This window comes from Mirounga leonina, unplaced genomic scaffold, assembly GCF_011800145.1.
Source record: "Mirounga leonina isolate KUSES-001 unplaced genomic scaffold, KU_Mleo_1.0 Mir_53, whole genome shotgun sequence".
NCBI lineage: Eukaryota > Metazoa > Chordata > Mammalia > Carnivora > Phocidae > Mirounga > Mirounga leonina.
Window position 1 is genome coordinate 103,671,299 of NW_023270807.1, and position 12,991 is coordinate 103,684,289.

General features: G+C 42.2%; 1 protein-coding gene across 4 annotated transcripts in view; it reads right to left on the minus strand.

Moving 5' to 3' along the window:
- The window catches only part of CNKSR3 (CNKSR family member 3), a 159,048-nt gene that overhangs the window by 27,350 nt on the left and 118,707 nt on the right, over positions 1–12,991 (minus strand). For 3 of the 4 annotated variants that reach the window (XM_034991062.1, XM_034991065.1, XM_034991064.1), the window contains one exon: positions 4,371–4,534. In XM_034991062.1, coding sequence (XP_034846953.1) covers positions 4,371–4,534 — 164 coding nt within the window. Of the gene's footprint in view, positions 1–4,370; positions 4,535–9,836; positions 10,058–12,991 lie in introns of those variants that run through there. The other variant, XM_034991063.1, reaches the window with a different exon arrangement.

Below are 12,991 nucleotides of genomic sequence, written 5' to 3' on the forward strand. Positions count from 1 at the left end.
AAAGATGGATTTTCATCATGCTTTTTAAACCCAGAGAATCAAAGACTCACAAGTGAATGGATAAAGAGCCACATGACCAGCTTGTTTTGAAGGACTTGTGACTGATTAAAGGGAATTGTCCCCTCATTCAGTCAATTACTCAGCCTGCCAACTTCTATCAAGAGTTCTGAACTAAAAGCAGGAAAGTCAGCTTTCTAGAATCAGTGTCACCAGAAATGACTTGGAACTCTTATTACTACACACAACATTTACTTCTTGAACTCAAAGAGGATTAAATGCATTTTAGTGTTGCAAGAAGTGTTAAACCTCAATCTCCTACAAACCTACCATTTCTAATATTAAAATAAAGGGGAAGTGTAGCTTCTTGTTAACTGGTTCTTTTCCTTTCCACTCAATGGGCTCTGAATCTGGTTTCCCACCCAAAACAAATCATAGGACTGGAAGGAGGGACAGATGCAGCTATGATGGAGTACAATTTTAACAAGATAGAAAGAAGGAGCAAAGAAGGACAATTCCTTCCCTCCCTGCCCCCATTCCACACAAGAAGAGAACAAGAAACTGATTATATTCGCTCAAGAGAACCTCTAATGTAGAAACATAATCAGGAAAGGATTATTGACTTAAGTGCCCCACAATGAAAAACAGAAAATGAATAATTACTCACACCAGATTTGATTACCTTCATTAATCTTTTCCCTCAAACTTGTCCCATTCAGAAATTGCTCTAAGATAAAAGTATCAAGAAGATACAAACCAAGTAAGAAATGAAATGAGTCTCTGAAAATCTATACACATACACAAACCCTTCCATTGAGATCCCGCTTCATTAGAGGTAAGCCATCAGGGGGTTATTTCCTGGTCTGGCTAAGAAATCACACAGGAGACAGGAGAGAAGGAAAAAGGCAGAGTCTCACTCTTCTGGTGCCTTCATTATACACATTTTAGCTAAAGATGAATCTTCTCCTTCTCTTCTACCTTCTTGTCCCATTCCTCCCGACCCTGTCCATGATCTAACATATGTGATTAAGGAGTGCCAGAGAAAACACAATCGAAACCATCCCACTGACTTGGCTCAGTTCAGTCACAACCTAAGAGATGTATTCCACATTTTTTCCAAAAGGCATTTAATACACTCATAAGCAAGATCCAGCTAAATTCAGACTGTCAGCAAAGATTACTCTTCCGGCATGATTTTTCCCCATAAAGAAGGATAACATGTTTTCATGATTTGCCATAGATGTAGGTAAAGGAGGAAATGAATCATCTCAGGGATATACAAGTGCACAGAAGTGCCCTGGCCAGGTAAATACATTACAGGTATTTCATTTAATCATACATTTAGGTGGCATCACCTAACATGTGTTACTGATCCCTACTTTGTTCACTTTCTCAACCTACTTCAACCTTAAAAATATGGGGCACCTGGGGGGCTCGGTTGGTTAAGCGTCTGACTCAGGTCTTGATCTCATCAGGATCGTGAGAGGGAGCCCTTGCAACCGGTTCTGTGCTTGGCATGGAGTCTTGCTTGAGATTCTCTCTTCCTCCCCCTTTGCACATGCACGGGATCTCTCTCTCTCTCCAAAACAAATAAAATCTTTAAGACATGTATATAATACTTTATATTTAATTATAAAATATTTAATTAATTTATATATAATTATATATATGCGCCTGCCTTGGTAACTAGGGTTTGGTTGATTTTGCAATGAAAATCGGTTACAATTATACTTATTCTTACTCCCGATCGCACCCTCCAGACCAGCGCTAGTCAACAGAACTTGTTGCAAGTATGAAAATGTTCTCTATGTGCACTGTCCAAATATGGTAGATACTAGCCACCAGTAGCTATGAGCCCTTGAAATGCAGCTTAGGGTGACCGAGGAAGTGAATTTTATTTCATTTTAATTATTTTAATTTAAATATTTGCATGTAGCGAATAGTTGTCCTACTGGAAAGAGCAGCTCTAGAGTCTGCCCCAGATAGGTGGAGAAAAACTGGGCTCAGACTCTGAATTCAATCCTAAGAAGTGGTCTTGGTTCAGCCTCATGATACAAGTCCATGGTCAATATCTGCAAAAGGCAGTGGTGGTCTCTCCTGGTTCTCTTCTCTATCCATGACTAGCTATCTGTGGGCCAGCTGCTCACCGGTTTTGGAATCTTTACCAATAGCTATTCCCTATGTTAGGTTTTTATCCATTCTATCTGCGCCGTTCTTTCCAGAACTTTCCAGTGGTTGTTTTTTCCTCTCTTTCTTCTACATTCTATTCATTTCCTGTCCATCACAAAACCAACATCCACCAAACTAAGTTTACGTTACAACCTCTTTTATAACCCCAGGGCCAACTGCAAATATACATGAACTGCCCAAGGGTTGGGTTGTTCAAGGCAAAGAATTATCACCAATTTATATATACAAAGATCTTATAGTGTAAATAGATTAAACAGATAGTATAATAATTAACATATGCATTTCAATAGGAACGTTTTATGAGGATATTACATCAAGATGAAAAAGATATTTTAATCAAACCCTCTAAAACCCTCCCCAACCCAGAAAAGGCACACTCATTTGAGAGTCCCCCCGTGCCCCTCCTGTCAAATGCGTTCACCGGCACTCTGCGGCACAAAGCATGTCCAGAATGAGTTTGAGGTCAAACTTTGTCTGCAAAGGAAATTAGAAGGAAATTGTAGGAGATAAAATGCAGCTTTAGGTTCTGGCATTTGTCCAGCTTTGTTCATTTCAGTCCAATATTTTAAGAGGTAGGGAAGGGGCAAGAGCAGAGAGGCAGTTGTTATGTTTATTACCTGGCTTGCTATACACCACGTGCCTCAAATCGACCCTTCCTCCTCACCTCTCATATTGTGGACTCCAAAGTCATTTTACCTCAAAGCCCTTCCTCAAAGTTGAAAGAGACAAATCAAATGAGCAGAAAAGATGGAAAAGTTAGCTTCCCAGAAAGTACAATAAAAGTAAACTCAAACATGTTTCACTGTATATAAGAAAACCATACAGCTTTAATAATAAACAGGACTCTAAGACATCTTCTGGGCAATGCAACAGACACGTTAGAGTCCTGCCACATCCAGAGAGTGTTACTGTACAGATGGGGAAAACAGACACCCCCGTTTCCCTGGAGGTCACAGAGTGAGGAGTGTAGCAGAGCCAGGATTAGAATGCAGAAAGCCTGCCTCCCAGGCCAACACTCACACCACTTGGCCACCGCGTCTCCCCTGTGGCAGCTCATTTATCAACCACAAATAATTTGCCCATTACTTTTGTAAACAAGAGCAGCGCATCTCAGAGCGGGAGACAAAGCTCTGTCCATTTTAAGAAGAAGAATATGCACAATGTGGCAAGTGTTACATAATCAACGGAACGCAGACCAGCAACGGCAAAATAATCGGGAGCACATTCTTTCCCACCATTCTCAGTGATGTAATTGTATATACCCCTGGCTCAGGTTCATGGCATTACTTAACCCAGCCTGAATGCTGCGGAGCGGGTCCAGATCCTGACAGCTGGGGAAACTGCATCCTGGACATGGCACCGTAACACACGGACGTGGATCCCACCGCACGGCAGCCAGTTTGTAAACACAATGCCCTCACAGATACTTTTAGCCCACGCCTAAAAAAGTCACTCACGCAGCCACGGGTGTCGTGCAAGAGTCAGAACCTGGCAGGACTGAACTCATTTATGTTCAAGCCAAAGCTCAAGCATCTGCAAAGTGTAACTATGTTCACATTTTTTCCCATCTAGCTACCATTTCATAGGTTGGTGACTGCAAGCATGAGCATCGGTTATTTAAATATCACAAATACCTGGGAAACATAAAAAAGCTTTTCATAGTGACAAAAACAGACATGAAAATCAGAACCTATTTCTCATTTTAGTTTAGAAGATGCCACCGGCGTTCAGGATGATCTCCCTCTTTGTACTCTCCACACAAGATAAGAAAATGAAACTAACACTGACTTTTTTCTGTAAAAGGTAAGCTTCTCCTTAAAGGGCAAGACAGTAAATACACTGGACTCTGGGGGACCACAGGGTCCCTGGTCCAACTACTCCACTCTACTGCTGTAGCCGGAGAGTAGCCACAGACAACAGGTGAATGGGCGTGGCTATGTGCCGATAAAACTTTACTGACAAAAATAATGGGCCAGGCTTAACCTGCAGGCCAGTTTGCCCCCTCCTCACCTAGAAAACGATTCCTTTTCTTCCTTTTTTATGTTGTCTTCAGCTCATGCTTCACTTCAATGGAGCATTAATACAAAACGATGCTACACACCAAATCGCGAACATTGAGGATTTAAGCGAGTAAGGTTCTAGAGGACATCATCATGGCACAGATCATCTTTTCCTGAACTCACCAGGGCACAGAGAAGGTCGACAGCCTCCAACACAAGTTCCTGGTGTCCAATTCGCGTGACCCCCAGCTCCTCAAGATCCTGATGGGAAATCTGCAGCAGCTGCTCTCCATTTATCTTCTCCCGTTCAAACTTGTGGACATACTGCTGCAGGCAATCATCTAACCCTACCAAAAAAAGCAGAAGTCCATTACTGTCATTTTGTTACCTTTACGCAAAACACTGCCCACGGTTAAATCCACCTCAGGAATCTCCATTACGCTCCAACTATTCGATTGTCTATACGATGTATATCCCACCTGATGGACACTTTTCATGTGTGTCATTATCTTGTCATCTCAAACAGATCTGCAATGTGCAGCTTATGATTTTCAAATGGATTTAGCAGTTTTATGACGGTTACCTTCCCATTCCCTTTCAACTAAAAGAATAAACACTAAACCCTTGCTGACTTGGAAATGCTGGTTATGTGTACTAGACATATGTTTGTTTGCTAGGCAGTTTGCTAGGCAGTTTGTTTGCTAGGCTGGGATGGGACATCGGCCCTGTCCCAGCCCATGTGATCCCAGTGGACTTGCCAATCAAGATGCTTTGCCACAGTCGCTGGCCACAATATTCTGGCCAGTTATAGGCTGGTCATTTATAGGCTCAAGGATGATAATCAAAATCTTCCCTGATATTTGATATATGGACACAGGAAGACAGAGGCTCTTCCTTTCCAGTTGGAAGTCATAAGGATACAACTTTGGGGATGCTGGCAGTCATTTTTCTCATCAATTTTCTGAAAACAAATCCATTTGAGAGAAAGAAAATGCTCCAATAATATCCTATATGCTCCTGGATCTAACTCCACTTAAGGATATTTCTAGTCCTATGATTTTTCACTTAAATTGAAATAAATTCCCGTTCCAGCTTAAGCTTGTTTGTGTTGGGTTTCTGTCCCTTGCAGCTGAAAAAGTTCTGATGAATACAGAATCCAAAGGAGAAGATACCAGCAGTGGTACCAGAGAAAGGCAATGATCAATGGGTTCGCTCATGGGACTTTTTCCAGGTCAAATACTACTGTCGAGAGTGTTGTATTTTAATGCTCTTCTATAATGATTAAAATATGTAAAGTAGGTAAGCCTCACAGACCTTGGGGTTACTTATGCCTATATAAAGAACTCGCTGGTCAACTTGTTTCAATGGTTTTACTGGAATAAAACTTCACACTGAATCAACTGGTCTATTCAAGCCTAATAATAAAAGCCACCTTAGTGTTTTCAACAATGAGGCTTATGAAATTTTAATCCCAACACAGAGGATGAAAATTCAATTTAGCTAGCATAAAGTACGTGGAAGGCAAGCGGCTGTCCTCTGCCACCCTCAAACACACGCATGCACACACACGCACACACTCACACACACACCTCATTTCATTGAGCCCTCTGCCGTGTGGGTACTCTGCACTAGAAAAAGTAGGCACAAGGTCCAGTACTTGGTTTTGGCAAATACTAATGTCTGCGGATCTTAGAAGCTGATGTGCTAGGCTAAATGGTACCTCTGCCCCACAAACTTTCACCATTTGCCTCCTAAGAAGATAATAAAAAGAAGACTGTCCTTATAACTATTGGGGACCCCAGCACATACAGGAAGAGGAGGTAAGAAAAAATCATTTTAAGGTGATCCGTTGGAACCCACCCATCTTCCCTCAAGTGACATCTGTCTCGCCGAGAGGCTCCATCACACAGCGAGCAAGAGTAGAGACACTGACATAAACCCAGGTCCACTTTGACGGCTGCGAGCCAGACATCCACCAGGGCACGCGAGTCAGACAGGCACTGGAGGCTACCCAAGGCAACAGGTGTGGAGGCGGATGCCCCCCGCCCCAGGGCTGCAGGGGCTGCGTGCCAGAGCCCCACCACCCAGGGTCGTCTACAGAGGGTCGGCATCTATCTGCAATGAGCAATCGTGACAAGCACCAAGAGCCAAGGAAAGCCTCCTGACAGCGTCCCTTCCCAATTTATAGATGCCTAAATTAGGGTGCATGGGGGCTACATAACCTGTCCACAGCCACACAGCTGGTAAGATGTCAAGAGAAGGATTTTTAGAGCCATCTTCTTCAGCTTGCTATAAGCAGAAAAGGCCTCAAATTCAAATCAAGGCCTATTTGACACAAGCTCTGCTCTTTCACATTCTACCCGGGAAACGTGGGATTATAAAAACGCCTCTCCAAGCATCTTCCCAAATAAGCAGTCAGGTCTAATTACAAACACTTATTAAGAGAGAATCACGAAAACTTAGAGGTACTTAGAAGGTACTGTCATTGAATCCGAACAACTAGGAAAGTACAAACAAAAGTCTTCATTACTATGAATTTTCACCCTAAATCCCTTAGCCAGGTCTAAGCCAGATCACGAGCAATATATCCTGCAATCTCCTCTCCATCGGGATGTCCTCGTCCCTTGCCCATTTTTAAGCTTTAAAAGGAATTTTTGTTGTAATTGTCATAAAAGTTTAGGACAACCATGTTATACATTTAAACTTTGTTATGGCTGAATTGTCTCTCCCCGAAATTGTATGTTGAAGTCCTAACCCCTAGTGCTCAGAAAGTGACTGTATTTGGAGATAAAGCTTTAAAGATGCGATTAAGTTAAAATGAGATCATCAGGATGGGCCCTAATCCAAAATGACTGGTGTCCTTATAAGAAGAGGAGACACACACGGAGGCGAGACCACGTGAAGACACGGGGAGAGAAAGCTATTTACAAGCCAAGGAGAGAGGCCACAAAAGAAGCCAACCCTTCCAACACCAGGATCTCAGGCTCCCAGCCTCTGGAGCTGGGAGGAAATAAACTTTTGTTGTCTCATGACCCAGTCCGTGGTGCTCTTTTATGGCAGCCCCATTAAACCAACACAAATGTAACAGCGTTTCAGTTCCTTGTCATCCACATGTCACAAACTCTTTCTTAAACAAAACAAACAAGGACCAGGGACCGGCAGAACTGAAATTCATGTTTACTGTGATGGGCAAGTTCATTGTGCAAAGTAAAGCATAAAACAGAGATTCCTATTTTCATGTGCAGAATAAATTAGTCCATTAAAATTAAAAGGAAGAAACCATGCACCATGGATGTTCGTTGAACTTCATCCCTGAGTAATAAGTAGAAATAAAGATGAGGCCAGATTCCTCTTTTAATTAACTGAAGAGTTTCACTGAGGGAACAGGATTTCAGAGGTAGCCTGAAAGCATGAGGAAATACTCTGGACACAGAGAAAGTTGGGGGGGAGGTGCAATAAGGGATCTTGATAGGACCAAGGTTGTAAATATGATCAGAACTTGAAGAAAACAGAAGAACATTTCCCTGAAAGGGGGGCCAGAATGTCCTTGAGGATTCTGGGGGAATATAAATGACCTAACCTCAAATAATCAAAAGATCCCTGACATGTAGAATTATCAAGTAGGAATGCCATGTTGCTACCTACCTAAAAACAGCATCTGCAGTGGCATAAAGACTTCTTCCCAAGAGACACATATGTTGAATATGCTAGGTTTTAAATAATATTGCTCCCAGTCTTATTATTCCAATATGCTATGGCCTATTATTCACATCCCACTGATCAGAATACAGTTAAACATTTGTCAACAGCTAAATTAAACTATTATGCGGTCCCACAAAGGATGGGGAAATCCCCAATTTCAAGTAAACTGATCTAATCATTTTAGAATTCACAATACATGCTTTGACCTATTTGTCACATGTACCTATTTGCCAGATCCTTGCTTCGAGGAATTTACAGAACGTCTAGCAGAACAGAGAGAAACACACATCATTAAATAAAATTAAACACATTCCATTTACACAAATTAAACACATAATTCAATGTGAAAGAATCAGGAAGGAAAAGGAAAGGGAGCTCCCAAAGAATGCAAACCACAAGGGAAGGAGGCCCAGACTCCCTTCACTGTCCCCAAATCTGGCAGTGAATACTCTTAAACTTTCAAAGAAATCCCAAGTGGGAGAAGGAAAACAAGCAACCTCTCTCCCCAGATATAGAAGGAGACAGGGCAGCAGTTAAAGAGCCTGAGTACCAGTACTAGTCCCACTTGCTTACGGGAGCAAGTGACTTAGTTCCCTGGTTTGTAAGACAGGGATACCAGCGCTACCCACTGCACAGATCCGTAACAAGCCTGAAATGTTAGTTATTTGTAATGCGCTGAGAACACTATGAAGCACACGGTAATTACTTTAATGTGATTTATTCAGCTCCTCAATTTCCTCAGTGTTCAGAATAAAAGTTGCTAGGGAGACACAGAAAGCCCCAAATGCTTAGGTAGCCCCTCCTCGGAAACACAGTAAACTAGAAATTATCACTGTCCTCCCCAGGAGGTGTTCCCAAACATGGGAGCCTGCCATCATCATCATCATCGATTCCACCCAAAAATGTTTTCTGATTGAGACCAGAATAGAAGCACCAAGAAAGCAGAGGCTTCCCTTTGTTCATTGTTTATCCCCTAGCATCTAGAAGACAGCCAGTGCTTAATAATATCTGTGAATAAGTGAAGGCATGAAGACAGACAAGGAACTTCACAAAATTATTAATGTCACACCAATGTACAAGCCACCTGATTTTACTTCCCTATGCAAGTGAGTAACTAGAGAGAAAGAAACTACGGTCGGTGATACCATCTACAGGTATGTGCTGTAAGTCTCAATGTTGCAAAATTAAAGAAGGTCACTTCTACATTAAGGAAAGGATCATACAGAAAACAAAATCCCAAAGTAAAATTCCAGTCTTTGACAAGATACTTGTCCCATACTAAAAATTATTCTTTATTAATTAATTAATCCGTCTAAAATGTGGGAGGGCTTGTGTCCATGAAGATGAAGAAGTTAGAGTAAATGGCCCACTACAGAAAATATAGAGCTATTCTCTAATCAGGTCACTGACTAGATCACCCTCTGTTCTGCAGGTGAGGCCCACTGGAAGGACCTCCCAATGGCTATGCTTTGGGCCTATATGCTCAAGGCAGCAAAAACTATAATTCTACAAATACAGTGAGCCCACAGTGGTCTTACAGCATTTTATACCTAGTACTTTTGATCACTGAAGCATGTTTTAACCAGAGGGTTTTGTTTTGTTTGATTCAGAAATTGGTTTAGCTAACGCTTATAAACTCATGTCTTATTTAGGACTTTTAAGGGCCACAAGTGACAGATGGTACCAACAGGATCAGGGATACTGTGTTCTTCAACCAAGGGGATCAATTACAGATCACACAAATTCAATTTAATTCAACACAATTTATGGAGCAACTAACTACCAAGTGCAAGGCCTTCCACTACAAAGGAGATGAGGACTTAGGAACAGGTCAGTTCTTGATGATCTGAACCGGAGGAAAGGAAACAAGACTTGGTCATACATTTATACCTAAAGAAAATATTCTTGGAATTCCCAGCCCTTTTAAAAACATTAAACAGTAAAGACCTGACATCAAAGCTCTTCTGCCTTCGCAACTGGCTGACACTCCTGATCCACTATGTTGTAATATCTCCCAAACATGGTCCTTTGCTAAGGATAAAAGAAAAAAAAAAAAAATCGGGTTTCAAACCAAAACTCAGTGTGGTATGGTTTCTATGTGGGCATAATCTGATTAACGGAGCAAAACTAATTTCACAGCATGGTGTACTGGTAAGACCTCCAAGTGCCCTTTTAATGAAGTGAGCCATCCAACTATATCCCTTTGGAATGACTTTCTTTTGTCACCCTTGTTTTGTTGACATCTCTAGGCTTTAATTTTAAAACTAGCTGATAAAACTGGTTTAAATATAGCAATCTGAGTTTCGGCAATAACACCATGTTTGAGACACAGAAGTGTGTAATTTTAAAGGACTGAGGAATTCTTTTTGCCTGGTTGGACAGGCCCTTGACTGACCTTTCCTAAAGAGTCAAAACTACAACCAGTGTCTCTAGGTAACAGGGGAAGAGTGGGGCCCAAGGGCCACCTCTCGGGGGCAGCCTGAGACAGTAGGACACACACCCAGCTGTGCTAATGGTCTTTGTACCTGCCAAGGCCTCTGATGCAGGCAGTTCTTCCCTCTAGTTTAGAGGGACCCAATTTGGGGCTCCTGGGTGGCTCAGTCGGTTAACTGGCTCAGGTCATGATCCCACAGTCCCAGGATCAAGTTGGGCGCCCTGCTCAGCAGGGAGTCTGCTTCTCTCTTGCTCCCCACCCCCCCCTCATGCTCTCGCTCTCTCTCTCTCAAATAAGTAAAATATTAAAAAAAAAAAGAAGGACCCAATTTCCTCACAACCCCATCCTCTTTGTCCCGTCAGCCTATCCTATATCCATTCAGAGGGAAGAAACTGCAAGCACACACCCCCTTCTTTGGCTCAGGATGCACTGTCCTCCCTCACAGAGCTCAAGAGGACAAGGAGTAGCATGGAAAGCAATGAAGATAATACAAGTCCAGCAAATTATCAAAAATGGTAGAATTGATGTTTCTAAGCAATGATAATCAGATCTAACGAGAATCACTTGAAATGTGGCATCACACCCTGTGTTAATGAAGAATCACACCCTAAATATATATTTGCTTTGTGATTTTTTTTAAAAAAAAGTTTTTATCTTTAGCTTTTCCTTTGGAATTGTCTATTTCTTATGTTAGGTTTTACTGTATCCCTTCCCTAGGTCCCGTCCATCCCATGTTACTGTCATAGCTAAACCCTCTTGCCTAGGTTTCCACGGTAATCTAGAAACTGGTTGCCATGGTCAGTCCCCTCTCTCTTAATTCATTGTCCACAATTCCGTCTCAGCAAAACCACCCTATCCTTTACAGATCCAGGTCCATGAGCTCAGCCCTGGAGGGCCTGTCCTCTTCCAACCTTCCCTGTACTCCCACTTTTCTAAGACATTCATCCTTCTGGGGCGCCTGGGTGGCTCAGATGGTTAAGCATCTGCCTTTGGCTCAGGTCATGATCCCAGGGTCCTGGGATCGAGTCCCGCATCGGGCTCTCTGCTCCTTGGGAGCCTGCTTCTCCCTCTGCCTCTCTCTCTCTCTGTCTCTCATGAATAAATAAATAAAATCTTTAAAAAAAATTTTTTAAAAATTAAAAAAAAAAAGACATTCATCCTTCTGGTGAGAATGCAGAAAATGCCCACTTTGCTGAGTTTCTCCAAAAGGAACAAAAGCATAACTCCCAGTTAGCAAATACAGCTCACAGGCCAAATTCGGTCCACTGCCGGGTTTTGTAAGTCAAGTTTTATAGGAACACAGCCACATTCTTTGGCATACCTACTGCCTCCGGCAGCTTTCACGCTACAGTGACAGAACTCGGTGACAGAGACCCAACGGCCCACAAGGCCTAAAATATTTACTATTTGGCCCTCTACCAACCCCTGGTATAACTAACAGCAGTGATGAGAACAAAGTGATGATCAATCTGCCAAGTGGAAAAGTAGACAAGACTGGAATTTAAGTGAATCTGGTTTTTTCTTTTTATATTTTTGAAAGAATCATTTTATGTAATTACATTGAATTAAAAAGCAGAGAAAATGTTATCTCCCCTCCCCCACAAAAATCCTAACCATGTTTTAGGACACCTCTCACAACTTTTTATCCACTTTATTATTTCCTTTGGGTCAATTTTTGGTTTTTGTTTGTTTGTTTGTTTGTTTAGGCATGATTAAATTCACCAACTTTCAACTCGACAATGAGTTTTTTTGACAAATTACATACAGTCATGTAACCACACCACAATCGTGATATAAACATTTCTATCACCCCCAAAAAAGCTCCCTTTGCTGGTCAGTTCCCTCCCCACAGCCCCTGGCAGTCACTGATCTGCTTTCTATCAAAAGGAACTGATTTCTTATTCTGGACTTTACTCCATGGCCTTTAACCCTACTCTGGTTAAACCACTTTGACGTCCAGCCCTTGGGCTCCTCACACACGTATGAGCTGGCTTGGATTAGGACCAACCCCCACGCGCACCACTACTCACAGCTCTGATTTTTTCAGTCATCCTGCCACACTTCTGGTTAAATATAATTTGAAGAAAGGGGACCACAACACAGTGTCTTGAAAACTAGATTAGAGGACCGCTTGGTTCCTTCCAGGTCTTAAGTGTATGTTCCTATAACATGTCTGAGCTAGCACGAGTTACCTTCATTTATAATAGCCAAGTATGAAGAAGGGAAATAAACTGCCCAGAAACTTAAATCTCAAACATCCTCAGAGCTAAAAATAATGAGCAGGAGAATGAACTTGGTCTTGGGGAAAACTCTGTCAGGTTTTCTGCCCCGACTAGAGTCCAAGCATACACAGCCATCCCTAAGGCCTCTGCTACCTTCAAAGCACGGGCTGTATAAAACCCAAACACATGGAAAGATCCAGCAATGGGAGCCCTGGGAGCCCAATTAGGAACCAACTGTATCTGTGGAATGGAGCAACTGCTTTGGAGGAGGGACAGGCTATTGGACATTTTTTTAGGGCACCAAGCTAAGAGCACAGTAAGGCCGAGGGCAAAGTAAAAGCTTGTGCTCTTAATCATTTTGGAAAAGCTGGTCCACACATCACTAAAGAGCTACCCACTGTATAGCAACAAACTCGGGCTTCAATTTCTCACAAGAAACAACAACA